This window comes from Rhinopithecus roxellana, chromosome 1 (genome assembly GCF_007565055.1).
Source record: "Rhinopithecus roxellana isolate Shanxi Qingling chromosome 1, ASM756505v1, whole genome shotgun sequence".
NCBI classification, from domain to species: Eukaryota; Metazoa; Chordata; class Mammalia; order Primates; family Cercopithecidae; genus Rhinopithecus; species Rhinopithecus roxellana.
Genome location: NC_044549.1, coordinates 51974439 through 51996829, shown reverse-complemented (window position 1 = coordinate 51996829; position 22391 = coordinate 51974439). Strand labels below are relative to the sequence as shown.

Genomic DNA, 22391 nt, shown 5'->3' with positions numbered 1-22391 from the left:
TCCCTTGGCTCTGTCATCTATACCACCTTCATCAACTCAATCCACTTCATCACCTGTTCCATGTTCACCATCTCCTTCACCTCTTCCAGTTCCACCATGTCCACGTCATCTGTCAATTCCACCACTTCCCATTATTCCACCAAATATGCCCTCCAGCTGCACCACAATTTCCACAACTACGTCAATTACCCTTTCGACCATCACCACCACCACCACCTCGACCTCCTCTCCACCACCACTAGTATCTACTACCACCTCTGCCTCCTTCACCTCCAACATCACCTCCACCATCTCTGTTTCTGCTACCACCACCTTCACCACCTCTGCCACCTCCACCATCACCTCCATCTCCATCCCTGCCACACCTCCATGCATGGACCCATAAAATGTATCAAGAGCCTGTCTAAGTAACACCAGATTTTCTATTCGAGTCACAAGTATTTCTCCACAAAAGGCTGGAGAATTAAGGAATCTGTGGTGGCTTAGAAATGGAAAGGGCTTTGAAAGGATCAAGTTCAGTTCCTAATTTTACAGCTAGAGAAATCAGATCCGCCTCCAGCACCACCTCTGGACACTCCTCCAGCAGGCCAGGCCTTGTCCCACCTCGGCGAAGTCTTTGCCCCAGCAATTCCTCCTACTGGGAAGGCCTCTCCTCTGGTGGAACCCTCCGCACTGGGGTCCTCCTCTGAGCTCCCACAGGCACCTGTGCGTTCCCATCCCAGCACGAGCCTCGGGGTAGCAGAACTATCTGCCTGTGTCTGTGTGGATAAGCAGACTGGGAACTCCTGAGAGGTGGAGGCTTAGTCTGAGTCATCTATGTCGCCGAGCACCAGGCAGGTACCTGTGAGGGGCTGCGCGGTGTGTGCTGAGTGAATAAGGAAAGGCTCCTCATTAAAAGGATCTCCCTTACCAATGTCACCTCCTCAGGGAGGCTTTCCTTGACCACCCATTCCCTACTTCAGTGGTTCTCAAACCTGGAGGGTTTGATGAAACACGGGGTTTCTGATTAAGTGAGGCTGGGGAGGGCCCCAAGAATGCGTGGCGACCTGAGAGCCATTGCTGAGCTCCATTGCCCTGGTTTCCCTCCCTCGCTTTGAAATGGTGTCTCCAGCGACTTCCTCCCGTCTAAGCCCCATGAAGGCAAGAATTTGGGGCTGTCTTGTTCCGTGCTCAGCGCAGACTTAAAAATAAAGGGATAGATGGTCCGCTGGGCGAAGGAGCCAGGAACATCCCAGAAGCCCAACTCGATGAGTTCTGGTCCCTCCAACCTCACGAGCCTCCTGCGGTGCCCACAGCCACCGCCCCTTTAAATGTGCGCAGGGACGCCCCGATCCTTGGTTCTTTGGATCCCTAACTCAGCAGGAAAACAAAAACAAAAACAAAGTCCTTCCTTTTGGGGACGGAGGAAACGTCTAGGAGGGAGCGGAAGTGCGGCTGCGGCGCAGGCAGAGGCGCAGGCAAAGGCCCGACGGCCAGTGTGCAGAGTGCTGGTAAGGAGCCCTGAACCCGAGGGGACGCGAGGCCGCGCGCTGTCCCGGCCGCCGCCCCCGCGACCTCTGGCGGCGCCAAGGCACACGCGCCGGGGGCCCGGGCCAGGCGCTCGAAGTTGGAGCTCCCGGGGCGCCCGGGGACGAGCTTTCCAGGATTCCCCGATCTTCCGGTGCTGCTCGGCCTCGGCAGAAGCATGCATGGCTCCGGGGCCCCCTCGCCGAGAATCGGGGTCCACCCCTGCCAAATCGCCCCGCCTCAGGGACCCCCTCAACCTTGGCGAGGCCGCGCCCTGGCCGTGTGAGCTCGTATCCCACTCTCATGGCTGTCCACAGAGTGAGGGTACCCCTACAAGGGAGAAAGACGTCCCTTTCTCAAAAGCGACTTGATCGGGTCCCCAAACCCTTGCCTTCCACTCTCAGATGCCACAGACAGGCCTTGCTCCCTTCTCAGGGGCCCCACCTGACTGAGGCTTGGTTGGACACAGTCCTGAAGCATGCAGATTCCAGACATGACCCCCAGCAGAAGCACACATCACTGTTTCAAACCTTTTGGTGTGTCATTTGTGAAGGAATGAGATGGTGGCTATTCAGTCATAATATTCCAAGGGTCCCCGGATCTACCCTCCAGTTATTCTAACTTAACAGTGAGTTCTCAGCAGAGTCTGTCTTCTCTTGACCCTAGGAGACCTTGCCTTCTGCAGTGCTATGTGTGTAGCTAGTGGGTACCCAATGGAGTAGCTGTAGAAGGGGGGAATGTAAGCTCCATGAGGGCAGCAGGGAGGGTGAGGGCGAGTTCAGCCTTTTCTCCTGGTCGCTGGCTCATAGAAAGTGTTTATCAGTAGCTGCTGGATGAATGAATGCACTGACCCGGACACTTCATTTGAGGAGCACAGGATTTCATGTGGTTGATTTTCATTAGTTGGGCTGTGTGTAGAAGAAAGGTCTGTTCACCTTGTTTGCAGAATGAATCTTTAGTGGAAAATCAAGGGATTTTAAAGATCCTGGTGGAGGGCATAAGCCTAACACAAAGCGCGGGAGGTGGGCTTCACATGGGCAGATGGAACCATCTGCAGCGTCAACTGCAAGTGGTGTGTAGGAGACTCTGAATGGAAATAAAGTTAATCGTGTTTTTTCTCCTTTTCTCTATTTTTGTCCTCTAGATTTGCCAAAACCACCTGTTGCTCCCAAGCCAAAGACTACCAGTCCACTGACGCCAGTGACTGTGCCCAGATTCCCTTCCTCACCCAGGCCTGATAGTCTTCACAGTCCAAATTCCATGTTCAGGGGTCCGAAGCCCCCCGTTGCCCCCAAGACCAGGCTGACTGCCCCAAATGAGTGGAGAGCCAGTGTGTACCTGAATGACAGCTTGAACAAATGCAGCAACAGGCAGCTGCTCTGTGTAGACAGGGGGCTTGATGAAGGGCCCCGGTCCATCCCGAAGTGCTCTGAGTCAGAGACTGACGAGGATTACATTGTAGTCCCCAGGGCTCTGCTGAGAGAGGATGAACCCAAGGATGGGGGCAGTGCAGGGAATGCAGCCCTGGTGTCTCCTGAGGCCTCTGGGGAAGAGGAAGAGGAGTGTGAGGAGGGAGGTGAGGCATGTGGCCTGGAGGGGACAGGAGCTGGGGAGGACTTCGCAGTGACTGCTGCCCTAGCTGCAGTATCACTGAGCAGGGAGGGTGAGGAAGGCACAGACCTCGCTCCTGAGGACCAAGGAGAGGGCTGTGGCCCTAAGCTAGGGACACTGGAGCAGGTATCTAGAAGTGAGGAGGAAGAGAAACTGGTGCAGCCACACAGGGAGTGCAGCCTGGAGGATGGTGGGCCTTGGGCTGTAGAGGCAGTCTTCCAGAGCGACCTCCTCCTGCCTCACATCCATGGAGAGGAGCATGAGCTCCCCGACATCCCCCGGGAGGCAGAGGAGTATGATGAGGAAGGCTGTGCCAGCACAGACCCAGCAGGGGCAGATGAGGGTTTGGGTCCTGACAGGCCCACCGAGGACATGGGACAGGATGCTGAGGAAGCCAGCAAGGAGCCTCCTGAGAAGGAGCCGGCCATGGGGGTCCAGGAGGCAGAGATGGCCACAGACAGCCCTGAGGTTCTTGAGGAGGGATGGGAAGAAGCCACAGGTGTCACAGTTGGGGAGCAGGTTGACTTCAGTGAACCTCCTGACCACAAGGAGGAAACCAACCAAAAAGTGGCAGCCACCACCCTGGAGGACTGCACACAGGATGAGCCTGCAGAGGAGAGCTGCCAGATCATCCTTTTCCAGAACAACTGCATGGACAACTTTTTTCTCTCACAGGAAGCCCCTACGAGTTCTTCCCAACCGAGTGCACTTCTTTTTGTAGTGAGAGCTGTTCTCCTCTTTCTGAGTCAATGAAAGGCTTAGAATCAGAGCAGGCACCAAAGTTGGGGCTGTGTGCGGAGGAAGACCCCGTGGTCGGGGCTTTGTGTGGCCAGCATGGCTCCCTGCAAGATGGAGCAGCAGAGGGTCCTACAGCCCCTGATGTGGTGGTCCTGCTGAAGGAAAAGGTGGGGGAGGAGTAGGGGAGGGGGAGGAGGAGAAGGAGGAGAAGGAGGAGGTCTTCGTGGATGACATGCTGGCCAACCCCTATGTGATGGAAGTGGGCCTGCCAGGAGGAGGAGGGGAGGAGGAGGAGTAGGAGGAGGCCATGGATGACACGCTGGCCAGCCTCTATGTGATGGGAGTAAGCCTCCCAGGAGGAGGAGGGGGAAGAGGAGGAGGAGGTCGTTGATGACACACTGGCCAACCCCTATGTGATGGGAGGGGGCCTGCCAGTCTGGCAGCCCCTGGAAGAGGGCAGGCTGCATTGGATGCCCTGGGTTATTATGGCTCAAAAGAAGAAATGAACTGTGAAGCAGACGGTAGCCTGGTCTCCGTGGACAGGAAGAACATTGGCACAAGGGCCTGGCCCCACTTTGGGAAGGGGGCCAGAAACCATCCCAGAAACTGCCACCAAAGAAACCAGATCTGAGGTAGGTTCCTCAGCCCCTGGCATCAGAGGTGCTGCAGAGGAGGCAGGAAATAGCTTTTGTCACTGGAAGGGAAGCCCCTGGAAGCCAGTAGGGCCTTGCCAGCAAAGCCCAGGGCCTTCACTTTATACCCTCGGTTGTTTTCCATGGAAGGCCAAGAGATTCCTGTTCCCATCTCTGTGAACTGGGAGCCAGGAGGATCAGGGTTAGATGACCACAGGATAAAGAGGAAAGAGGAACATCTCTCTGTCCTGTCTGGGAGTTTCTCCCAGAGAAACCACCTTCTGTCCAGCGGCACCTCCACGCCTTCTTCCATGGTCAACATCCCACCTCCTTTTGACCTGTCCTGCATCACCATTAAGCCCATCACAAAGAGCTCTCCCTTGCTCCTTATCGAGAGCGACTTCTCGGACAAGTGCAAGAAGAAGTCATCCTTTAAGCAGTTCCTGGCACTGATGTTTAAGAAGAAGATGGAGAGACCAGGCATGGTGGCTCACGCCTGTCATCCCAGCACTTTCGGAAGCTGAGGCGAGAAGATCACGTAATGTCAGGAGTTGGAGAGCAGTCTGGCCAACATAGTGAAACCCTGTCTCTACTAAAAATACAAAAATTAGCCAGGCATGGTGGCACGCACCTGTAATTCCAGCTACTTGGGAGGCTGAAGCAGGAGAATCACTTGAACCCGGGAGGTGGAGGTTGCGGTGGGCCGAGATTGTGCCATTGCACTCTAGCCTGGGCAACAAGAGTGAGACTCCATCTCAAAAAAAAAAAAAAAAAAAAAAAAAAAAGACGGAGGGTAAATTGCACGTGAAGGTGTCTTCCTCCAGGTCCTCTTCAGAATCCAGCTGCCACGGGCCTTCCAGGATTCTGGAAGTTGACCAGAGAAACCCCAGTAACTCCCCTCAGCTTAAGTCTCGAACTGGGAAGCTCCAGGCTTCTGAATCTCCCTCCTCCCTCATCTTTTATAGAGATGGCAAGAGGAAAGGTGTCCCCTTCAGCAGGACGGTGTCCAGAGTGGAGTCCTTCGAAGACCGCTCCCGGCCGCCCTTCCTGCCCTTGCCACTGGCCAAGCCACCATCTATCTCCTTCCCCAGCACTGACACTTCAGACTATGAGAACATTCCAGCCATGAACTCGGACTACGAGAATATCCAGATTCTGCCCCGGAGGCCTGCAGGGCTGGCATATTTAGGAAGCTGTTTGAAGATCAGAGCAGATCCCTGTCCACAGCAAATGAAAACGATGGCTACGTGGACATGAGTAGCTTCAATGCCTTTGAGAGCAAACAGCAGAGTACCGGCCAGCACGCAGAAAGGTACCTGACATTCTATTTCCTTTCTTGTTTGATAGCTGTAACTATTCAAAAGGCAGCATGGGTGTGGGGGACAGATGGACTTGCTTTCCAGCCTCAGGCTCTGTTTCCCACTAGCTGCATTGACCCGGGGTGAGTGAGTGGCTTTACGTCTCTGAGCCCTAGTTACTTCATCCATGAAACAGGATTCATGCTACCTCACAGCAGATATTTAAGAATATCAGAGTAGATATTCTATGTAAAAGCAGTGTATAAAATGCCAAATATGGTACACGTAAGAGTATTTTTTTTTTTTTTTGAGACAGTCTCATTCTTGTCACCCAGGCTGGAGTGCAGTGATACTGTGTCGGCTCACTGCAAACTCCATCTCCTGGGTTCAAGCAATTCTCCTGCCTCAGCCTCCCGAGTAGCTTGGATTACAGGTACTCATCACCATGCCCAACTAATTTTTATATTTTTAGTAGAGAAGGGGTTTCACCATGTTGGCCCGTCTGGTCTCGAACTCCTGACCTCAGGTGATCCACCCGCCTCCCAAAGAGAGCATTTTTATTTAAATTATTTGGGGGAACAGTTCTCATATCTCCTAGGTAGATGGCTTTGTGACTCCGCTCTGAGAGTGTCACCAAGAGAGAAAGTTTTGGAATCTTGCCAAACTAAATATCTTTCACTATCAGGAAAATAGCCTAAATTGATATTGATACTTTTTATTGAGTAAATATATGCTGTACTCAATACGGAACTAGAAAAGAAATTTTATTTGAATTGCTTAAGGAGCTAATGGTGTGGCTCACCCCTGAAATCCCATCACTTGGGGAGGCTGAGGCAGGTGGATCATTTGAGTTCAGGAGTTCGAGACTAGCCTGGCCAACATGGTGAAACCCTGTCTCTGCTAAAAATACAAAAATTAGCCAGGCGTGGTGGCAGGCACCTGTAATCCCAGCTACTCAGGAGGCTGAGGCACAAGAATCGCTTGAACCGGGGAGGCGGAGGTTGCAGTGAGCCAACACTGCACCACTGCACTCCAGCCTGGGTGACAGAGCGAGACTCAGTTTCAAAAAAAAGAAAAACAAAGAGCTAATGGTGCTGTTACAGGAAAGGGGTCCCAGTCCAGACCCCAAGAGACACTTCTTGGATCTTGTGCAAGAAAGAATTTAGGGTGAGTCTACAGTGCCAAGTAAAAGCAATTTTATTAAGAAAGTAGTGAAAGCACAGCTACTCCATAGAAAGAGTAGGGCATTACTAAAAGAGGAGGAATGCATCCACCATAGGTACAATGCTTGTACCATGTATATATGTATGTATATATATACATATATATGTGTATATATGTATATATATGTGTGTGTGTATATATATGATAAAGATTCTCGGGAGATGCACTCTGCTACAAGGGTTTGTGATAAAGGATTAATTTTCTTAATTAGTATATTTTGCAATAATTAATATTATTATTTTTAAAGCAAAATTAGGAATGCCTTTGTTCGCCAGATATCAGAATATCTGGACACTCCCAAGTCTGGGTTTGTTTAGTAAACATTATTAATTTGTTCCCTTAACTGTAAACATCTAGGGGCTAGGAATGTCTAACCTTTTGGGAACGCAGTCCAGCAAGTCTAAGCCTCATTTTCCTAGCCCTCACCCAAAATGGAGTTGCTCTGGTTTGAATGCCTCTGACATATCTCCCCCTTCCCTTTACAAAAGGACCTTTAATCCTGGGGGTTGCAGAGGGACGAAGATCTGTCTTCTGTAACTTGTTCAGGCTGAATAGGGGCGATGATATTCCTGCCTAAATTAGGGTCTCTTGCATTCAGGGTAGAGAGAAGCTCAGTTAGACAGCGTTGGTATGGTTAAGGTTGTTTATAACTCCCGAGTTCTGACAAAAGGTGATGTCTGGCAGATCAGTAAGTGTTTAATTTAAGAAAGCATTGAGTGAGCTTGTCTTGCATTTCTACACAAAGAGTACAACCACAACAGCAAAGCAAAATATGTAAAATTATTCCAAGTAAACTAAACAGGGGCAGGAATATCATCGCCCCTATTCAGCCTGGGTCCTGCCCCAAGAACTGGGCAGTTGTTGGAACCAAGCTGATAAAGGGTTGACTGATAGCACATTAATGGCACAGATATGAGTGTCTAAAGCTTCTATAGTCTGGGTAGTATTATGTGAATAGTCTGGAACATACACACAACATTCGGTTTTAATTAAAGCACAGTTCCCCCCTTGGGCTGCTGTTAAAATGTCCAAAGCCATATGGTTTTGTAAGACTACCTGCCTAATCGGAGAAGTTTCCTCAGGAGGGTAAGGGCCTAGGGTGTATTACTGAAAACTGCAGCCATGTGCTTCACTAAGGCTTCACCTTGTAACTCGATACTGATTGTAGCTACCTGTGGGGAAAATACAGCCTTCGAATAGAACCGTTTTGTTGCCTATGGTGAGCTTTCACGATTTCCCAGTTAGATGGGAGACAGTCCAATTTGGTGAGGATAGATCTCTGGAGATAAGGATGACCCCATGTATACCTTTTAGTCCAGTTATAAGGTAAATATGGCCAGCCATGAGTTCTGCAAGCCCATAACCATCCCAAGGAGAAGGGTAGGCACTTATTTTTGGGAAATTGTCTTGCCATCCCATCCACATTTGATCTGTTAAAAGAAGGATCTGATTACAGGTGACAGCCATCCCATATAATGGGTTCCAGTTTGGTGGTGACTGCTGTGCCTTTTAAAACATATAGGTGCTTTGCCTGATGCCTGCACTTGAATAGCTGTCATTTGCCCAAGTTCATTATGTATAGCATAACCTAAAGTTGGGGTGGAATTTAGCTGTTTTTAATTAGATTAGAAGGATGCTGTTTTGTTTCTTCATAGGAGGGGAAGGGGCTAAGGCCCGTGTGGCTATGATACATGGGAAAAGAGGGGCTATGTTTATAATGTCCAATCATAATAAAATCCCCATAAACTTAAGTTGGCCAGTTGAATATGCCAGGGCCACCTGGAAATGGAGAAAAGGAGCAATTTCCCACATACCCGACAGTTTGATTTTGTAGAGAGGCTAAAGTCTGTGCCCACACAGTAAATAAAATACTCCGTAAATAAAATACTCTCTGCGTGATTCCAACTTACACCCAAAAGTAGAACGCCAATCCATATATTTATGTTACCCATCTTTTGTATTTTTTTTGAACAGGAGTTGGAGGTCACTGATTGGCTTACAGGAATAAACGTGATTAGTCTTCCGTGTTCCGTCGGCCTGTGAGACTTTTTATGAGAGACAGGTTTAATTTGAGATAGGTGGCCCCAGCTGTTTGTTTTCAGAAGTTTAACTGCAGTTGGGGTACTTAGGAGAACTTGATAAGGTCCCTTACATTTTGGGGAAAGTTGATCTGCTGGGGATCCTTTCTTTCATGTTTTGAATAGGACCTAATCTCCCAGCTGGTTGTAACAAAATTCTCTTTCTTAGTAGGGGAAGGGAGTCTTTGATTTCCATATTTAAGGAGTGCTTTTTGCACTTATCCTAAGTTGATTACATAATTTTGTAGCCTGAAAGTATTTATGTTTATTAGGAGGTCTATAGTTAAGAAAGGCCTTTCCTACATTATTTTAAAAGCGCTGAGCTGCAGATTTCCCTTTGGGGTCACTTGAACTCTTAATAAGGCTACAGGTAATAAATACAGTCAGGTTTCTGATGTTTCTTGTCATAGTTTTTTTTTTTAATCTTTCCATAAGTTATTGGGGCACAGGTGGTATTTGATTACCTAAGTTCTTCGGTGATGATTTGTGATTTTGGTGCACCTATCAACTGAGCAGTATACACTGCACCATATTTGTAGTCTTTTATCCCCCGCCCCCTCCCACTCTTTCCCCAAGTCTCCAAAGTCCATTGTATCATTCTTATGCCTTTGCATCCTCATAGCTTAGCTCCCACATATCAGTGAGAATGTATGATGCTTGGTTTTCCATTCCTGAGTTACTTCACTTAGAATGATAGTCTCCAGTCTCATCCAGGTCATTGCAAATGCTGTCAATTCCTTTCTTTTTATGGCTGCATAGTATTCCATCATATGTATATAAAAAATAAACTGTGATAATATATATAATAAACAGTGATATATATATCACAGTTTGGTAATATGGTATTATTTGGTATATATATTATATATAAACTGTGATATGTATAATAAACTGTCATATGTATATATCACAGTTTGGTAATATGGTGTTATTTGGTATGTATATTATATATAATAAACTGTGATATATATATCAGTTTGGTATGGTATTTTTTGGTATATATTTGGTGTATATATACACACACACGCATATACACACCAAATATGTATATGTATCTCTCACAGTTTCTTTATCCACTCATTGATTGATGGGCATTTGGGTTGGTTCCACAATTTTGCAATGGTAAATTGTGCTGCTATAAACATGCGTGTGCAAGTATCTTTTTTGAATAATGACTTCTTTTCCTCTGGGTAGATGCCTAGTAGTGGGATTGTTGGATCAAATGGTAGTTCTACTTAAGGAGTCTCCACACTGTTTTCCATAATTACTGTACTACTTTACATTCCCACCAGCAGTGTAGAAGCGCTCCCTTTTCACTGCGTCCACACCAACATCTAATTTTTTGGGGGTGGGGGTGGGAGTGGGGGTGGGGTGTTATGGCCATTCTTGCAGGAGTAAGGTGGTATCACATTGTGGTTTTGATTTGCATTTCCCTGATCATTAGTGAGGTTGAACATTTCTTCATATGTTTGTTGGCCACTTGTATATCTTCTTTGGAGAACTGTCTATTCATATCCTTAGCCCACTTTTTGATGGGATTGTTTGGTTTTTCTTACTGATTTGTTTGAGTTCCTTGTGGATTCTGGATATTAGTTCTTTGTTGGATGTATAGATTGTGAAGATTTTCTCCCATGCTGTGTGTTGTCTGTTTACTCTGCTGACTGTTCCTTTTGCCATGCAAAAGCTCTTTAGTTTAATTAGGTCCCAGCTGTTTGTCTTTGTTTTTATTGCATTTGCTTTGGGTTCTTGGTCATGAAATCCTTACCTAAGCCAATATCTAGAAAGGTTTTTCCAATGTTATCTTCTAGAATTTTTATAGTTTCAAGTCTTAGGTTTAAGTCCTTAATTTATCTTGAGTTAATTTTTTGTATAAGGTGAGAGATGAGGATCCAGTTTTGGTCTCCTACATGTGGCTAGCCAATTATCCCAGCACCATTTGTGGAAAAGGGTGCGCTTTCCCCACTTTATGATTTTGTTTGCTTTGTTGAAGATCAGTTGGCTGTAAGTTTTGAGTTTATTTCTGGGTTCTCTATTCTGTTCCATTGATCTATGTGCCTGTTTTTGTACCAGTACCATGCCGTTTTGGTGACTATGACTTTGTAATATAGCTTGAAATCAGGTAATGTGATGCCTCCAGATTTTTTCTTTTTACTTAGTCTTGCTTTGGCTATGCAGGCTCTTTTTTGGTTCCATATGAACTTTAGAATTTTTTTTGTAACCCTGTGAAGAATGATGGTGGTATTTTGATGGGGATGGCATTGAATTTGTAGATTGCTTTTGGCAGTACGGTCATTTTCACAATATTGATTCTACCCATCCATAAGCATGGGATATGTTTCCATTTGTTTGTGTCGTCTATGATTTCTTTCAGCAGTGTTTTGTAGTTTTCCTTATAGAGGTCTTTCGACTCCTTTGTTAGGTATATTCCGAAGTATTTTATTTATTTATTCATTTTTGCAGCTACTGTAAAAGGGGTTGAGTTCTTGATTTGATTCTCCACTTGGTCACTGTTGGTGTATAGAAGAGCTACCGATTTGTGTACATTAATCTTGTATCTGGAAACTTTGCTGGATTCTTATATCAGTTCTAGGAGCTTTCTGGAGGAATCCTTAGGGTTTTTAAGGTAAACAATCATACGATCCACAAACAGTGACAGTTTGACTTCCTTTTTGCCTATTTGAATGCCCTTTATTTCTTTCTCTTGTCTGATTGGTCTGGCTAGGACTTCCAGTACTGTAAAGAAGAGTGGTGAGAGTGGGCATCCTTCTCTTTTCCCATTTTCAGGGGGAATGCTTTCAACTTTTCTGTTTTCAGTATTATGTTGGCTGTGGGTTTGTCATAGATGGCTTTTATTACATTAAGGTATGTCCCTTGTATGCTGATTTCACTGAGAGTTTTAATCATAAAGGGATGCTGGATTTTGTTGAGTGCTTTTTCTGCATCGATTGAGATGATCATGTGATTTTTGTTTTTACTTCTGTTCATGTGGTGTATTACATTTATTGACTTGCATATGTTAAACCATCCCTGCATCCCTGGTATGAAACCCACTTGATCATGGTAAATTTTCTTTTTTTTGATATGTTGTTGGATTCAGTTAGCTAGTATTTTGTTAAGGATTTTAGCATCAATGTTCATCAAGGATATTGGTCTGTAGTTTCCTTTCTTGGTTGTGTCCTTTCCTGGTTTTGGTATTAGGGTGGTGCTGGCTTCATAGAATGAATTAGGGAGGGTTTCTTCTTTCTCTATCTTGTGGAATAATGTCAAAAAGATTGGTACCAATTCTTTGAATGTCTGGTAGAATTCTGCTGTGAATCCTTCTGGTCCTGGACCCTTTTTTTGTTGGTAATTTTAAAATTACCATTTCAATCTCGCTGCTTGTTATTGGTCTGTTCAGGATATCTAATTCTTCCTGATTTAAGCTAGGAGTGTTGTATTTTTCCAGAAAGTCATCCATCTCTTCTAGGTTTTCTAGTTTATGTGCATTAAGGTGTTCATAGTAGCCTTGAATGATCATAGTAGCCTTGATTTCAGTGGTGTCAGCTCTAATATCTCCTGTTTCATTTCTTAGTGAGGTTATTTGGATTTTCTCTCTTCTTTCCTTAATCTTACTAATGGTCTATCAATTTTATTTATCTTTTCAAAGAACCAGCTTTCTGTTTCATTTATCTTTTGTACTTTTTTTTTTTTTGTACTTTTTTGTTCCAATTTCATTTAGTTCTGCTCTGAGCTTGGTTATTTCCTTTCTTTTGTTGGGTTTGGGTTTGGTTTGTTCTAGTTTCTCTATTTACTTGAGGTGTGACTTTAGATTGTCCTCTTTTAGACTTTTTGATGTAGGCATTTAGGGCTATGAAATCTCCTCTTAGTACCACCTTAGCTGTATCCCAGAGGTTTTGATAGGTTGGTGTCATTATTGTCATTCAATTCGAAGAATTTTTAAATTTCCATCTTGACTTTGTTTTTGGCCCAGTGCTCATTCAGGAGCAGGTTATTTAATATCCATATATTTGCATGGTTTTGAAGGTTCCTTTTGGAGTTGATTTCCAGGTTTATTCCACTGTAGTCTGAGAGAGTGCTTGATATAATTTCAATTTTCTTAAATTTATTTAGGCTCATTTTATGGCCTACAACGTGGTCTATCTTGGAGAAAGTTTCACGCGCTGTTGAATAGAATGTGTATTATGCTGTTGTTGGATGAAATGTTCTGTATGTTTGTTAAGTCCATTTGTTCTAAGGTATAGTTTAAATCCATTGTTTCTTTGTTAGATGACCTGTCTAGTGCTGTCAGTGGAGTATTGAAGTCCCCCACTATTATTGTGTTGCTATCTCATTTATTAGGTCTGTTAGTCATTGTTTTATAAATTTGGGAGCTCCGGTGTTAGGTGCATATATGTTTATGATTGTGATATTTTCCTGTTGGACAAGGCTTTTTACCATTATATAATGTCCCTCTTTGTCTCTCTTTGTTTTTATTATTATATTTTAAGTTCTAGGGTACCTGTGCACAATGTGCAGGTTTGTTACATATGTATACATGTGCCATGTTGGTGTGCTGCACCCATTAACTCGTCATTTACATTAGGTATATCTCCCAATGCTATTCCTCCCTTCCCCACAACAATAGGACCCAGTGTGTGATGTTCCCCTTACTGTGTCCAAGTGATCTCATTGTTCAATTCCCACCTATGAGTGAGAACAGGCGGTATTTGGTTTTCTGTTCTTGCAATAGTTTGCTGAGAATGATGGTTTCCAGCTGCATCCATGTCCCTACAAAGGACATAAACTCATCCTTTTTTATGACTGCATAGTACTCCATGGTGTATATGTGCCACATTTTCTTTTTTTTTTTTTTGGAACATATAACATCATTTATTCTGACATCCAACAAGTCACACAAAAGAGGACACTTGGAGTTTTCCCCACCATTAAATGTCATGTCAGCAGTGACAACTTGGAGGCTTATTCCATATCTCTGCTAGTTTTTTTTTTTTTTTTTCACAGATGCAACCATCCATTTTTTTATCAAATATTTTTTACTGTGATTGGTTGAAGCTGTGAGTACAGAACCTGTGATACAAAGGGCTGACTGTGTATATGCACGTCCACACACACACTTACATACATATATGCATAAGTATAAATATTTCCAAGTATATTTATGTTACATAAATATTCTAAATTATAGGTAAGTATTTATAATTCTTATACATTTAAACATCTATGCATAGGACTAAATCATAAGGTATTAGCTGGGCATAGATGCTGAAAAATATTTTAAGTAGCTAATCCTTTGCTTATATGCAAATTCTGCAATTAAAGCAGTAATTTTCTTTCATAAAATTCTTTATGTAGTTGGCAGAATTTAACTTTTAAGCAGGTTAAATAGTTCCCTTGTTTACACTGCTGAAACTTTGCAATCTAAAAGATATTATCTAGGAAGGTAGATTAAAACTCAACCTGCTTGAACTACTATATATCCCAAAATAATAGAATCAGAAAATGAGATTTTGCTGAATTAAGTATCAGTTGATTATAATACAATGGTTTGATAAAGGAATACTTGATTCGGTTAATTCATTGTGTGAATATTCAGTAAATGCCAGTGGGATAAAATTAGACTGAAGGGAGGAATTATGAAAGCAAACTTTCCACTTGTTTTACATAAAATTTACAATTTCACATCTCAAACTAGTGATTAAAATATTTGAAATTATATTTACATTGTATTAACTTGATAGGATATGTTGAAAAATATGATTTCTAAATTTTAGTTTAATCAGATTTAAGAGGATTCTCATTCATTTTGCAATATCATATCCTATCCTTTACAACCTAAAATACTATAGTGAATTTTTTTTTTGTTTGTTTGTTTTATTATACTTTAAGTTCTAGGGTACATGTGCATAACGTGCAGGTTTGTTACATATGTATACTTATGCCATGTTGGTGTGCTGAACCCATCAACTCGTCAGCACCCATCAATTCCTCATTTATATCATGTATAACTCCCCAAGGCAATCCCTCCCTCCTCCCCCCTCCCCATGATAGGCCCCAGTGTGTGATGTTCCCCTTCCCGAGTCCAAGTGATCTCATTGTTCAGTTCCCACCTATGAGTGAGAACATGCGGTGTTTGGTTTTCTGTTCTTGTGATAGTTTGCTAAGAATGATGGTTTCCAGCTGCATCCATGTCCCTACAAAGGACGCAAACTCATCCTTTTTTATGGCTGCATAGTATTCCATGGTGTATATGTGCCACATTTTCTTAATCCAGTCTGTCACTGATGGACATTCGGGTTGATTCCAAGTCTTTGCTATTGTGAATAGTGCCGCAATAAACAAACGTGTGCATGTGTCTTTATAGCAGCATGACTTATAATCCTTTGGGTATATCCCCAGCAATGGGATGGCTGGGTCAAATGGTATTTCTAGTTCCAGATCCTTGAGGAATCGCCACACTGTTTTTCACAATGATTGAACTAGTCTACAGTCCCACCAACAGTGTAAAAGTGTTCCTATTTCTCCACATCCTCTCCAGCACCTGTTGTTTCCTGATTTTTTAATGATTGCCATTCTAACTGGTGTGAGATGGTATCTCATTGTGGTTTTGATTTGCATTTCTCTGATGGAGAGTGATGATGAACATTTTTTCATCTGTCTGTTGGCTGTATCTGTTCATATCCTTTGCCCACTTTTTGATGGGGTTGTTTGTTTTTTTCTTATAAATTTGATTGAGTTCTTTATAGGTTCTGCATATTAGCCCTTTGTCAGATGAGTAGATTGCAAACATTTTCTCCCATTCTGTAGGTTGCCTGTTCACTCTGATGGTAGTTTCTTTTGCTGTGCAGAAGCTCTTTAGTTTAATTAGATCCCATTTGTCAATTTTGGCTTTTGTTGCCGTTGCTTTTGGTATTTTAGACATGAAGTCCTTGCCCATGCCTATGTCCTGAATGGTACTACCTAGGTTTTCTTCTAGAGTTTTTATGGTTTTAGGTCTAACATTTAAGTCTCTAATCCATCTTGAATTAATTTTCATATAAGGAGTAAGGAAAGGATCCAGTTTCAGCTTCCTACTTATGGCTAGCCAATTTTCCCAACACCATTTATTAAATAGGGAATCCTTTCCCCATTTCTTGTTTTTGTCAGGTTTGTCAAAGATCAGATGGCTGTAGATGTGTGGTATTATTTCTGAGGGCTCTGGTCTGTTCCATTGGTCTATATCTCTGTTTTGGTACCAGTACCATGCTGTTTTGGTTACTGTAACCTTGTAGTATAGTTTGAAGTCAGGTAGCGTGATGCCTCCAGCTTTGTTCTTTTGACTTAGGATTGTCTTGGCAATTTGGGGTCTTTTTTGGTTCCATATGAACTTTAAAGCAGTTTTTTCCAATTCTGTGAAGGAAGTCATTGGTAGCTTAATGGGGATGGCATTCAATCTATAAATTACCTTGGGCAGTATGGCCATTTTCACAGTATTGATTCTTCCTATCCATGAGCATGGTATGTTCTTCCATTTGTTCGTGTCCTCTTTTATTTCACTGAGCAGTGGTTTGTAGTTCTCCTTGAAGAGGTCCTTTACATCCCTTGTAAGTTGGATTCCTAGGTATTTTATTCTCTTTGAAGCTATTGTGAATGGGAGTTCATTTATGATTTGGCTTTCTGTTTGTCTGTTAACTGGTGTATAAGAATGCTTGTGATTTTTGCACATTGATTTTGTATCCTGAGACTTCACTGAAGTTGCTTATCAGCTTAAGGAGATTTTGGGCTGAGACAATGGGGTTTTCTAAATATACAATCATGTCATCTGCAAACAGGGACAATTTGACTTCTTCTTTTCCTAACTGAATACCCTTTATTTCTTTCTCTTGCCTGATTGCCCTGGCCAGAACTTCCAACACTATGTTGAATAGGAGTGGTGAGAGAGGGCATCCCTGTCTTGTGCCAGTTTTCAAAGGGAATACTTCCAGCTTTTGCCCATTCAGTATGATATTGGCTGTGGGTTTGTCATAAATAGCTCTTATTATTTTGAGATACGTTCCATCAATACCGAATTTATTGAGCGTTTTTAGCATGAAGGGCTGTTGAATTTTGTCAAAAGCCTTTTCTGCATCTATTGAGATAATCATGTGGTTTTTTTCTTTGGTTCTGTTTATATGCTGGATTACGTTTATTGATTTGTAATGTTGAACCAGCCTTGCATCCCAGGGATGAAGCCCACTTGATCATGATGGACAAGCTTTTTGATGTGCTGCTGAATCCGGTTTGCCAGTATTTTATTGAGGATTTTTGCATCGATGTTCATCAGGGATATTGGTCTAAAATTCTCTTTTTTTGTTATATCTCTGTCAGGCTTTGGTATCAAGATGATGTTGGCCTCGTAAAAGGGTGAGTTAGGGAGGATTCCCTCTTTTTCTATTGATTGGAATAGTTTCAGAAGGAATGGTACCAACTCCTCCTTGTACCTCTGGTAGAATTCGGCTGTGAATCCATCTGGTCCTGGAATTTTTTTGGTTGGTAGGCTGTTAATTATTGCCTCAATTTCAGAGCCTGCTATTGGTTTATTCAGGGATTCAACTTCTTCCTGGTTTAGTCTTGGGAGAGTGTAAGTGTCCAGTAAATTATCAATTTCTTCTAGGTTTTCTAGTTTATTTGTGTAGAGGTGTTTATAGTATTCTCTGATGGTAGTTTGTATATCTGTGGGGTTGGTGGTGATATCCCCTTTGTCATTTTTTATTGGGTCTATTTGATCCTTCTCTCTTTTCTTCTTTATTAGTCTTGCTAACAGTCTATCAATTTTGTTGATCTTTCAAAAAACCAGCTCCTGGATTCATTGATTTTTTTGGAGGGTGTTTTGTGTCTGTCTCCTTCAGTTCTGCTCTGATCTTAGTTATTTCTTGCCTTCTGCTAGCTTTTGAATGTGTTTGCTCTTGCTTCTCTAGTTCTTTTAACTGTGATGTTAGGGTGTCAATTTTAGATCTTTCCTGCTTTCTCTTGTGGGCATTTAGTGCTATAAATTTCCCTCTACACACTGCTTTAAATGTGTCCCAGAGATTCTGGTATGTTGTATCTTTGTTATGTACCCAGTAGTCCTTCAGGAGTAAGTTGTTCAGTTTCCATGTAGTTGAGCGGTTTTGATTGAGTTTCTTAGTCCTGAATTCTAGTTTGATTGCACTGTGGTCTGAGAGACAGTTTGTTGTAATTTCTGTTCTCTTAACATTTGCTGAGGAGTGTTTTACTTCCAATTATGTGGTCGATTTTGGAATAAGTACGATGTGGTGCTGAGAAGAATGTATATTCTGTTGATTTGGGGTGGAGAGTTCTGTAGATGTCTATTAGGTCCACTTGGTGCAGAGTTGTGTTCAATTCCTGGATATCCTTGTTAACTTCTTGTCTCGTTGATCTGTCTAATGTTGACAGTGGATGTTAAAGTCTCCCATTATTATTGTATGGGAGTCTAAGTCTCTTTGTAAGTCTCTAAGGACTTGCTTTATGAATCTGGGTGCTCCTGTATTGGGTGCATATATATTTAGGATAGTTAGCTCTTCCTGATGAATTGATCCCTTTACCATTATGTAATGGCCTTCTTTGTCTCTTTTGATCTTTGATGGTTTAAAGTCTGTTTTATCAGAGACTAGGATTGCAACCCCTGCTTTTTTTGTTTGTTTGTTTGTTCTCCATTTGCTTGATAGATCTTCCTTCATCCCTTCATTTTGAGCCTATGTGTCTCTGCATGTGAAATGTGTCTCCTGAATACAGCAAACTGATGGGTCTTGACTCTATCCAATTTGCCAGTCTGTGTCTTTTAATTGGACAATTTAGTCCATTTACATTTAAGGTTAATATTATTATATGTGAACCTGACCCTGTCATTATGATATTAGCTGGTTATTTTGCTTGCTAGTTGATGCAGTTTCTTCCTAGCATCGATGAACTTTACATTTTGATATGTTTTTGAAATGGCTTGTAACTGTTGTTCCTTTCCATTTGCAACGGTTGTTCCTTTCCATGTTTAGTGCTTCCTTCAGGATCTCTTGTAGGGCAGGCCTGGTGGTGACAAAATCTCTAAGCATTTGCTTGTCTTTAAAGGATTTTATTTCTCCTTACTTATGAAACTTAGTTTGGCTGGATATGAAATTCTGGGTTGAAAATTCTTTTCTTTAAGAATGTTGAATATTGGCCCCCACTCTCTTCTGGCTTGGAGAGTTTCTGCCGAGAGATCTGCTGTTAGTCTGATGGGCTTCCCTTTTTGTGTAACCCGTCCTTTCTCTTTGGCTGCCCTTAACATTTTTTCCTTCATTTCAACTTTGGTGAATCTGACAGTTATGTGTCTTGGAATTACTCTTCTTGAGTATCTTTGTGGCGTTCTCTGTATTTCCTGAATTTGAATGTTGGCCTGCCTTACTAGGTTGGGGAAGTTCTCCTGGATGATATCCTGCAGAGTGTTTTCCAACTTGGTTCCATTTTCCCTGTCACTTTTAGGCACACCAATCAGATGTAGATTTAGTCTTTTCACATAATCCCAAATTTGTTGGAGGCTTTGTTCATTTCTTTTTACTTTTTTTTCTCTACACTTCTCTTTTTGCTTCATTTCATTCATTTGATCTTCAATTGCTGATACTCCTTCTTCCAGTTGATCGAGTTGGTTACTGAAGCTTGTGCATTTGTCACATAGTTCTCGTGTTATGGTTTTCATCTCTATCAGTTCTTTTAAGGTCTTCTCTGCATTGATTATTCTAGTTATCAATTCATCCATTCCTTTTTCAAGATTTTTAGTTTATTTGCGCTGGTTACATAGTTCATCCTTTAGCTCTGAGAAGTTTGATTGACTGAAGCCTTCTTCTCTCAACTTGTCAAAGTCATTCTCCATCCAGCTTTGTTACATTGCTGGTGATGAGCTGCATTCCTTTGGAGGGGGAGATGCACTCTGATTTTTTGAATTTCCAGCTTTTCTGCACTGCTTTTTCCCCATCTTTTTGGTTTTATCTGCCTTTGGTCTTTAATGATGGTGACATACTGATGGGGTTTTGGTGTGGGTGTCCTTTCTGTTTGTTAGTTTTCCTTCTAACAGTCAGGACCCTCAGCTGTAGGTCTGTTGGAGTTTGCTTGAAGTCCACTCCAGACCCTGTTTGCCTGGGTATCAGCAGCAGAGGCTGCAGAAGATAGAATATTGTTGAACAGCGAGTGTTGCTGTCTGATTCTTGCTCTGGAAGCTTCGTCTCGGGGGTGTACCCCACCGTGTGAGGTGAGGTGTCGGTCTGCACCTAGTGTGGGATATCTCTCAGTTAGGCTACTCAGGGGTCAGGGACCCACTTAAGCAGGCAGTCTGTCCATTCTCAGATCTCAACCTCTGTGCTGGGAGATCCACTGCTCTCTTCAAAGCTGTGAGACAGGGGCATTTACCTCTGCCGAGGTTTCTGCTGCTTTTTGTTTAGCTATGCCCTGTCCCCAGAGGAGGAGTCTACAGAGGCAGGCTGGCCTCCTTGAGCTGTGGTGGGCTCCACCCAAGTTGAACTTCCAGCTGGCTTTGTTTACTACTTAAGCCTCAGCAATGGCGGGCGCCCCTCCCCTAGCCTCGCTGCCACCTTGCAGTTAGATCTCAGACTGCTGTGCTAGCAATGAGGGAGGCTCCGTGGGCGTGAGACCCTCTGGGCCAGGTGTGGGATATAATCTCCTGGTGTGCCGTTTGCTAAGACCCTTGGTAAAGTGCAGTATTAGGGTGGGAGTTACCCAATTTTCCAGGTCTTTGACTCTTTTAACTGCTGTTGCTTTAAAGTTTGTTTTGTTTGATATAAGAATAGCTGTCCTGCTTGCTTTTGGTATCCATTTGCATTAAATGCCTTTTTCCATGCCTGTACTTTAAGTTTATGTGAGTCCTTGTGTGTTAGGTGAGTCTCCTGAAGGCAGTAGATGGTTGGTGAGTTCTTATCCATTCTGTGATTCTGTATCTTTTAAGTGGAGCATTTTGGCCATTTACATTTAATGTTAGTATTGAAATGTGATGTACCATTGCATTCATCTTGCTCTTTGTTGCCTGTGTAATTTGTTTTTGTTTTTGTTGTTTTGTTTTGTTTTTTAACTTATATTTTTGTTTTATAGGTCCTGTGTGATTTATGCTTTAAAAAGGTTCTCTTTTGATGTGTTTTCAGTATTTGTTTCAAGATTTAGAGTTCCTTTTAGCAGTTCTTGTAGTGGAGGTTTGGTAATGGCAAATTCTCTCAGCATTTGTTTGTCTGGAAGTGACTGTATCTTTCCTTCATATATGATGCTTAGTGTTGCTGGATACAAAATTCTTAGCTGGCAATTGTTTTGTTTGAGGTGACTGAAGATAGGGCCCCAATCCCTTCTAGCTTGTAGACTTTCTGCTGAGAAATCTTCTGTTAACCTGATAGGTTTTCCTTTATGGGCTACCTGGGTGCTTCCATCTCACATCTCTTAAGGTTCTCTCCTTCGTCTTAACTTTGGGTAACCTGATGACAGTGTGCCTAGGTGAAGATCTTTTTGCTGCTATGAATTTCCTGGGTTTTCTTTGTGCTTCTGGTATTTGCATGTCTAAGTCTCTAGCAAGGCCGGGGAAGTTTTCCTCGATTATTCCCCCAAATATGTTTTCCAAGCTTTTAGAATTGTCTTCTTCTTCTGGAACACCAATTATTCTTAGGTTTGGTCATTTAACATAATCCCAGACTTCTTGGAGGCTTTGTTCATATTTTCTTATTCTTTTTTCTTTGTCTTTGTTAGATTGGGTTAATTCGAAGACCTTGTCTTCAAGCTCTGAATTTATTTCTTCTACTTGTTCAGTTCTATGACTGAGACTTTCCAGAGCATTTCACATTTCTAAAAGTGTGTCCAAAATTTCCTTACTTTTTGATTGTTTTTTCTTCAAGCTATCTATTTCCTTGAATATTTTTCCCTTCACTTCTTGTATCATTTTTAGGATTTCCTCACATTAGGCTTCACCTTTCTCTGGTGTCTCCCTGATTAGATTAATAACTAACCTCCTGAATTCTTTTTCAGGTAAATCAGGGATTTTCTCTTGGTTTGGGTCCATTGCTGGTTAACTAATGTGATTTTGGGGGGCTGTTGAAGAGACTTATTTTGTCATATTACCAAGGTTGGTTTTCTGGTTCCTTCTTATTTGAGTAGGCTCTGTTAGAGGGAAGGTCTAGGGCTGAAGAGTGTTGTTCAGACTTTTTTTGTCCCATGGGGTGTTCCCTTGATGTAGGAGTCTCCCCCTTTTTCTGTGGATGTGGCTTCCTGTGAGCTGAACTGCAGTGATTGCTATCTCTCTTCTGGGTCTAGCCATCCAGCAAGTC

At 42.9% G+C, this 22391-nt stretch overlaps 1 protein-coding gene across 1 annotated transcript in view; it reads left to right on the top strand.

Annotated features, from left to right (window-relative positions):
• The first annotated feature begins 2766 nt into the window (after positions 1-2766).
• Positions 2767-22391, top strand: part of LOC104679021 (FYVE, RhoGEF and PH domain-containing protein 5-like) — a 66145-nt gene continuing 46520 nt past the window's right edge. Inside the window, 8 exon segments of the mRNA XM_030937327.1 lie at positions 2767-3778; positions 3781-4022; positions 4239-4287; positions 4290-4444; positions 4446-4536; positions 4539-4972; positions 5274-5655; positions 5658-5799. Coding sequence (XP_030793187.1) covers positions 2767-3778; positions 3781-4022; positions 4239-4287; positions 4290-4444; positions 4446-4536; positions 4539-4972; positions 5274-5655; positions 5658-5799 — 2507 coding nt within the window.